Raw genomic sequence first — 8,884 nt, forward strand, 5'->3', positions numbered from 1 at the left:
TGTTTACCGCGTCGGCATCTCCACATACGCTCTTTCTTCTGTCATTAAACCACGGAGAAGCATCACATTATCACAAGTTTAATGCAGTGCCTCAATAAATCCGATCTGCCTGTTTAATGTCAGTCGCATTGTCACATATCCAATCTATATCTGATTTATTTCCACATATGAAGGAGGCCTGAAACCGATCTCTGAATATCCGAATGCATGGGCTTTTTTCGTGTTTACACAGTCATAGAACAGATCTGATCTGTGTCACATATGAGCATAAAATCGAAACTGGGTCACATTTAACTGGCAGTGTAAACGGGGCCTAAGATTGTTTATGAGCGTCAAAAGTGGCGGACCTGTTTGGCGAAATATTTGACCGCGTGTCACTGCATCCCAAATGACTAAAATGAAAAAGAAATCTCCACTGTGCTGAGCGAGAGCACGTCTTAAACTGAATAGCGCATCATTGATGACGTAAGTGCTCAGGCGTGAATGTAATGTGAGTGCTGGACGTCGGAGGAGATGGGAGGGTGGACAAGCTTGCTTCGGCCGGTTCAAGGCAACTGTACTGAGACACTGCTCACTGCAGAGCCACTTGCACTCCAATGAGGCGGGCGCTTGAGCTCTAACTCCTCCTCCTTAATGCTGTTTTAATGCTAACACCCACCCCTAACCCCCTGACATCACTTGTAGAAGAAGTGCAAGGAAGGAGGAGCTGGAGTTCAAGCTTCCCCTTACTGGAGCTCAGCTCTGCCCAAGTTGCTCTGCAGTGAGTACCACTTGACTGTACTTAGTGTGAGTACAACCTAACAGTCAACAGCATCTTAAATCATTAAAAATTTAAAAAACTCAACTACATTGCATTATATCAACTTTGCCTCAATTTACAAAAAAACTAATCGCTTTTACGAGGTGCTTCTAATGCAGCGTCTATGGGCAATAGAGTACATTTGAAATTGTTCTCTCTTCTGGTTGCCATTATCAGTCTCACACAACATGTTTTCCTTTTTCTGAAAGCCTTGATAACACTATTGTTGAGTTTTTACTTTTATTATTTGAACAAATAGGAATGCAAAACATGTATCTGTTGTACTCTCCAATTCACTGAGTTTTAACTATAGCTGCTTTTCCACTATCGTGCCAAACCGTTCTAAGAACACTTCGGTACGGTTACGGTTGTTTCTCCACTGAGCCTGGAACGGCGCGGCACGATTACAAACCGTTCTCGGCCCGAAATTCTGAATTTATGAGGCATAACATGTTTCTGTGTTTTTGTTTTTTTTCGTGGTGATCTTTAATATAGCTACGCAAATATTTTCTAAAACGTCTAGCAATAATTCGCCTACAGCTTGTTAGTTAATTATGAACACAAAAATAATTATAATAATAAAAATAAAATGATCAAAATAAAAAGATAATAGAGCAGCATTTTGCTAAATATAATAGTGCTTTATATGGTTTAAATCCTGCAATATATGTGTTGTTTCATATTCGTTTTTTTTTACTTGCTGCATTCGTTATTTAATGTTTGAATAGTAAAACAAATAACAGCCATCGCTTAATTTGTTTCATTTTACCATCATAATGTAGTATATTTTATATCATTATCAACTTTTGATATAAAAACGCAGTGTAATTTAATTAATTGTTAAAAATGAAATAATTTATGTGCTGTGTTTTTATTAGTGAAAGTGCCCGGCTCACCTTTGACAAGGCCTGTCCAAAATTATATTTCTGCCACTATAATGCAAATGCACTATTATTGTTGTCTTATCATTGTTTATTTTTCTGTTATGTTCAGAGATTTTAAAAATTATTTATTTCCCCTCCAATTAGGCTATTTTCAATCTTCACGTTACATTTAGGTAATTTTCCCTCCAAATAAAATTTAGCCAGAGCTGCGCAACATATAAATAAATAAGGGTGCACATTTAGCACCCCTATTTGATAGAGCGGCATAACAGTGTTTAGTCACATGGTTGCTTTTGCTATTATGAAAAAAAAAAAATAATTTCGGCTCTTATTTAACTTTAATTGAACAAAGGGAGCCGTATACATTGCGTTACCAAGGCAACTACTGTTGCGTTTTGTGTAATGTTTTAAAGAGCTTTGTCGCAGCACGACAGTGGAAAATGAAACCATATCCGTGCTGTCTGGCCCGGAATGGAACAGTTCTGTTTAAAGAACGATTCAGCACGATAGTGGAAAAGCGGCTTATGTTTACTTCCACTGCTAAGAAACCCAGATATGTAAAAAGGGTTAATGGCCCTCAAGGACCAAAGTTGCCCATCCCCCACACAGACACATATATCCAGCACATATCACCTGAGATTTGTTCAGTGGCGATTTTAGGAATATAAACAATATAATTAAAATTAATGTAAAGTTATATTAATATAAATATTCATAATAATAAATACTGAACATATTAACAATAAAAATAAATCTAAACACCAACTCAATAACTGCTGGAAAATAAAGGTCCTCTCTGACCACCAGCTGACGTTTGAAGACATTAGTCTCATGAATTGATCATGTATGCTCCATTGTGGACTATTTTCTCCATCTCCTGAAGCCCATGATCATGCTACAGGCGTAACATGCAGTCACTATGAATGCAAATATCTGTGAAGAAAGGAATAAGCACGTTATATACATCCTGTAAGATACACAGACACACACATTTAAACATGACTTTGATTGCACATCTTTGACTAACACAACAACAGCCACTCAACTGACACTCAGCACTGGCTTCTTTCTGCTCATAAAGGCATTACTGTGGTTCAGCACTTCTGCTTGACAACTAACAATGTATCATTTGACTGATCTGGGAGTCTCAGTGTTTACACATGACATCAAATCAAACAAACGGCATCAAAAATGAGCACCATGAAAGCTTTAGAAAACATCTGCTCACTAATAATCTAAGGCAAGTGTTGTTTAAGACTCATATATCAAAGTTTTAGTCATAAGTTTCTTGTCTTATAAAAACAACATTGATTCTCCTGTTGTAACCACAATAAATCGGTAGTGAGTGAGTGTTTGGTGTGCATTTTAAACATTTATCTAAAACCATTACCTAACTAAAACTTGAAAAACAGTTATAGAATGTGCAAAAACGTCTTATTCTGAACATTACAATATGAAGCAGAAAGGAATAAGAAATGTACCATTAACTCACCGTAGCTGCAACATTAATGTTGTGTTCTCGATGATCCATAAATGTTATTATATTGCCACGGGGTTTCTGTATACATGTGGTGTTTCCATATACACCCGCAGAAGAAGAAACTGTAGCTTCCAGTAAAAATGCACCAAAATAAAACAGCAAAGCGATGAAATGGTAGAACATGTCCTGTACACAATGGAAGACAATTTGAGTTTATCCTTAAACAGATCAAAAAATGTTTTATTTGCATTTACTGTAAGATTATATTACAAAAATATATCAAATTTAACAATGATACATAAAAAATAATCATCAAAATTTCATTTGTGAGCAAAGGAAAAGCAATAAAAAAAGATTCACGTAACAAGGGTAAATGTTTTTGAGTTTTAAATTTAAACACCTATTAAAAAGAGCAATACAGTTGTTTAAATAACTGAACTATGATTAACTTTTAATTAAATACTGACAAATATTTTACTTAGACCATGACTTGGTAAACCATGAAAATTAATGATGGTGTAGAGACGGTACTCGTGCATGGCAAACTGCTTATTGACTCCAAAATCTTGCTAAGGCCAAGGACCTAATTTTTGGCATACAAAACTGTGTTAAAAATAAATGTTCCCTATTCCAACAGGGCCTAAGAAACAACAAGAAGGACTTAATGCTAAATATAACACTACAAGATGTATTAAATATAATATCTGAATATCTCCCACTGACTTTAAACTCATTTTTATGTGAATATTAAACTTATTGCACTATTATTGTCAGCTTAGGCTGTCACTAGAATAATATAATTATTTATAATGATACATTTTATAAACAATAAAAGTTTTTTCCCTTTATTTTTATACCAAGTACAGAAGTTATTGTATATACAAAGATATATATATATATATATATATATATATATATATATATATATATATATATATATATATATATATATATATATATATATAACCACTTCATCAAACCCTAGATACACAACCTAGTATATTGACAGTAATGCTAAAAAAAATAGTAAAATTATCGAGAAAAAAACTGCAAAATGTTATAAAATAAGATAGTAAAAATAAATAAATAGACAACATTAATAGGTGATATAATCAGGGATAGTGCTGTGCAATTTTAAAATGGTAGGCTAGCATAGACTTAGCATGAGGATCTGTACAGAGAGAGAATATTTGTGCATTTTTAACATGGGGCTAAATTGTTGGCTGTAGTGAATTCGCACCACATATAAGACGAAAAATCACTATTTTTATGTGCTATTAAAGCTACATACTAACAAATGAGGGTGGTGGGGGGGGTCAACAGAACATACAGTTTGAACGAATTCAATATTCAATTCAATTAATTATTTTTCAAACATTTGCCAAGTGATTTTTAACAGCAAGAATATTTTCACAGTATTTTACGGTAATATTTGTTTTTTTTGGGGGAAAGTCTTTTTTATTTTAGAATAAAAGCTGTTTTTATATTTTAGCTAAATATAATATAATAATAGTGTCTTGGCGGTGTGCTTATGCCAAGATCAGGCTGTGTTTTACTCCCTGTTCTCACTTTGCCCTAATCAAGAGCAAGCTGAGAGGGTGTTTTTTTGGCCTAACTCTCCAGATGTATCTTACTTCCCCTTCTAAATGCTAGCTCCTGTGACCTGTCTTTCCCTGAAAATTGTGATGTTTGTGCATGGTCGGGGGGGTTCAATTTCACTATACGAAAGTGTTTGAGACAAATAAAGGCCTGATTTGATTTGATAATAATATATCAAATATATAAATGAAACAAATAATTTATTAGATATTAGTTATTAAAATTATTATGAAAAAAAACTTTGTTAAACAAATATTTCTTTAAATAATTACAATTTCTGAGTACACAGATAAACTTGCTTTACCTTTAAATGCAATTTTACAAAAATAAAGTCAAAATAAAAGGCATAGTTTCCAACAAGGTTTTAAAGTGACAAACATATTACAAAAATAATGAACGTTTTGATTTAACATCAAATCCTGTTTTATAAAGTGACCTGTAAAAAATGACCTTAAGCAAATCTTCCAAGTACTGGTATTTCCGGTTCTAGCAAGTCTGTCACCTTGAGACCTGTGCTAACCCACACTGTACTTTTGGAACTTTCCTGATAATTAATGTCTAGCAATCTACACTGTGATCTGCAGAGCTGTAAAGTAATACAAACTCACTATGAAATTCCAGTCGGTGTTAATCTTGTCAGCCAACCCCAGCAGAAACAAGACAAGGTATGCAGATGAACAGATGAACATGGTCACTGACACGAACATCACCCATCCCTGCAATAGTGGCACAGACACGTTTGTCGATGCTACTAAAATCCACACCAGTGCTCCAAACACCTATTGATTGGGAAAAAAAGAGAAGGGAAATAAGCAATAATGTTCCATCATGTACATTTACTATTACACCACAGTTAACTAACAGGGAATCTCATTTCAAAGATTTAAAATACTAGAATTGGTGTGTACATACATAATAAATCTAGTAATCTGTAATCTTAGAGTAGTAAAATACTCAATAAACTGCTTTTTACTTTGAATTCCAAATATAAAAGTGTGTGTTGTATTAATCAAATCAAAATTAATCATTAATTATGAATGATACAGTTTTAACCCAGTGAGTTCTGAAATCAATATAAACAGCAACACTTACAATTTCCAAACAAATAAGGGCTCCAGAATACGTTCTCAATATTTCCACACCAAGAGGCAAAGAAATAGTCGGTGCTGGAAACGAAGTAGCGGCTGGGTTCGTTGTTTCTGCCATTCCTGATCAAGCTGGACAGTCCCAGGTTGAACAAAGGACTAACACATACTGTAAGAGAATCATGTTGGAGTCGTGCCCATCAGGAACAGGTTTGACAGGTCAGTGTGGCCGCTCCCATTCTGTTCTGTCCACAGTTCAGCCAAACCCCTGTTATTGAGGGCATGCAGTTTGATTTCATGTGGTTGACTTTTTCAAATTTAAATGAGATTCCCAGATTTGCTAATTTTTTTTGGGCATTTTTTATTATTATCAATATTACTACTATTATTGCTATTACTCTTTAGTCTTTTGTCATGTCGCCATTTCACCAATTCGGTTAATAATTAATGAATATGCTTAAGTTAAACATACCAAAGAAACAGCTCAGATACTGTGTATTTCTTTGAACGGTTGGAGTCATAAAATATGTGTATGGTCTTTGACAGAACTCTTTGTTTAATAAATTCCATGTTTTTAATTAAATCAATACACCACAAACTACTAAACCATGATGAGTGGTTTAAGTGGATTGCTGAAAAGCTGAAACAAATTATATAAAGGTGAAATTTATTTGAGCTACCGATATGTTTAGATTGACATGTGAGACTTATTATTAATGTTAGCATAGACGCATACAGTTCTGTCTGCTGGGAATAGCATCGCCATCAGTAGAGATAATTAGATATAATAAATAAGTAATAATTGATTCAAATTATTTAATGATTAAGCAAAGACATTACTGAAAGTGCAGAACCTTAATAATTATAAAAATGGGTTGATGGGTTAATACAACATGTTAAATTATTCTCTGATGTCTAAAAAGTAGGTATGTGGCTTAAAGGTGCTGTAGGTGATCTTCCACAATGCTAACAGCTTAGCATAAATCTCTGAATCACAGTTCCTCCCCTGCCGTCTAGAGCCACGCCTCCTTAAATACGAGCATCGCAAAAGAACCCCTCATGTGTTAAAAGCGACTAGTGCTTGTCCGGCGGCGAGCAAGCCAAACTGACATGCTATTTCAGAGTGAGTATTTAGAGTTGCATGGTAAACAATATAGGGAGAGACAAGGCAGAATAGCGGTATTTACTTGCGTTTCGGTGTTAAACTAAATCAAATCTACATTATCGATGCTGTAAAAGGTTCCTTATGAAACTGAAAATAGTCTTATCAATCTTTCATCGGAAGATTTTAGTGGCTGAACAACACTTTTGTGAAGATAAAACCCATTTGTAACAACAACATCTAACGTTACATCAGCTTTGCGTGAAGCTAAAACAGTTTTAAAACAGAACATTAACTGTCTGAGAGAAATCCTAAAGTCATGGTGTCATCTTTTCTCCAGCGTGCAAAGGTAACCCCAATATTGATTCAGGTTTTTCAAAAGTTTTGATTCAGCAGGTTTTTACCGATCGCACAAATGCTCTCTCTCCCTCTCCTGAATGCGCGGCGGTCGGCAGAGATGCGTACAAACAGTTGTTCAAATCTGCATTTGCTGACAGACAGATTCAGCTACTTATCAGAATTATGAGACATGTCGATTTGACTCTATATAATTGGTTGAACATTTTTTAGTTTTATGCCTTACCCAAAATATAAAAATACATATGAATACATTTAGATCATTTACTTTAATCATTACTATTAGACTGTGAAGAGGCTTTCAACCAGCACAACAAAAAATGTTTTTGAAGACAATCACCAACTGCACCTTTCAGTAAGTGCAAATACTCTCCAGTAATGGTTTTACAGGTCTATTTCCAACCCTAATGCGTAGAGTGTGTGAGCAAAGCAGATTGTCAAGAATGGGGTGGTGTAATTTTGGCAGGACTGAGGACGGATTTTTGAAAGTCAGAGCATCATGGTTTTCTCTCACTCCAAGCACACTCCAGCACCACTCCATAATAAACACAACAGATAAAGATATATTCTCAAATGTACTGAATCGAACCTGTATTCATATCAGATTGGTGAAAAATAGGCTTAGTTGTGTTTATGGTGTGGAAAACAATGCGTGCTCATGCCTAATTTGAAAAAAAAAAGCGTTATTCTTTTACATATCTTAACTTCAATTTATTCTCCTACTCAGCTAACATAAAACTGACTATCATATTTCCTGGTTCCTCAAAATGCCTGCCCTAAACGGCCTCTAATTGTTCACCACTAAATGTCTGGCCTCTTACTAGTATGCTTTGTTCTAAAAATAATGACACAGAAAATTAAGAAGACATAGCTCAACTCATGCACTCACAACTTAGCTCAAGTTCATTATTTCAAATGCAGAACGCATAGAAAGCAGAGGCTTAGAGAGATGGCAGCATTATGGTGTTGCCAGCGGGGCTTACTGTTTACTCAAAAATCTGAGTAAATAGTGATGACGGGGACTGCACAGTGACGCAGTGGGTAGCACGATCGCCTCTCAGCAAGAAGGTCGCTGGTTCGAGCCTTGGCTGGGTCAGCTGGCATTTCTGTGTGGAGTTTGCATGTTCTCCCCGTGTTCTGTGGGTTTCCTCCAGGTGCTCTGGTTTCCCCCGCAAGTCCAAAAACATATAGTAGGTGAATTGGGTAGGCTAAATTGTCTGTAGTGTGTGTGTGAATGAGTGTGTATGGCTGTTTCCCAGTTATTGGTTGCAGCTGGAAGAGCATCCGCTGTGTAAAACATATGCTGAATAGATTGGCAGTTCATTTTGCTGTGGCAACCCAGATTAAAAAATGGACTAAGCCGATAAGAAAATGAGTGAATGTGTAGAAAACATGGTTGACAATTTTTGACCATTCGTCAAATTTATTGACAAGTAATTGAATGATAAAAGCCAGGGCCACACTAGACTTTGAGCATGCAACATTTGTTCTAATGGTGCTACGAAAAAGGGGCAGGATGAAGCAACACTACTAAAATAAACAGTTCTTCAGTGTTTTAAATTTTTGTACAAAGGGATC

At 35.3% G+C, this 8,884-nt stretch overlaps 1 protein-coding gene and 1 long non-coding RNA gene across 3 annotated transcripts in view; one reads left to right on the forward strand and one right to left on the reverse strand.

Moving 5' to 3' along the window:
- Window positions 1-8,884, forward strand: part of LOC147833274 (uncharacterized) — a 331,056-nt gene that overhangs the window by 211,793 nt on the left and 110,379 nt on the right. The window lies entirely within an intron of this gene.
- Window positions 1,023-6,018, reverse strand: mal2 (mal, T cell differentiation protein 2). Of its 2 annotated transcripts, NM_001135977.3 has the most exon segments (5): window positions 1,026-1,106; window positions 2,206-2,616; window positions 3,176-3,349; window positions 5,371-5,541; window positions 5,855-6,018. In NM_001135977.3, coding segments are annotated over 4 exon segments (531 nt in total). In that variant the 5' UTR covers window positions 5,969-6,018; the 3' UTR covers window positions 1,026-1,106; window positions 2,206-2,544.

Source organism: Danio rerio, chromosome 16, assembly GCF_052040795.2.
Source record: "Danio rerio strain M-AB ecotype USA chromosome 16, GRCz13ab, whole genome shotgun sequence".
Classification (NCBI taxonomy): domain Eukaryota; kingdom Metazoa; phylum Chordata; class Actinopteri; order Cypriniformes; family Danionidae; genus Danio; species Danio rerio.

Coding starts and splice junctions, on each gene's coding strand:
- mal2 (XM_087286137.1), bottom strand. CDS start 5,968: ATGGCAGAAACAACGAACCCAGCCGCTACTTCGTTTCCAGCACCGACT. Junction 5,542..5,854: donor CCCTTATTTGTTTGGAAATT/GTAAGTGTTGCT, acceptor CCCAATCAATAG/GTGTTTGGAGCACTGGTGTG. Junction 2,617..3,175: donor ACATTAATGTTGCAGCTACG/GTGAGTTAATGG, acceptor CTTTCTTCACAG/ATATTTGCATTCATAGTGAC.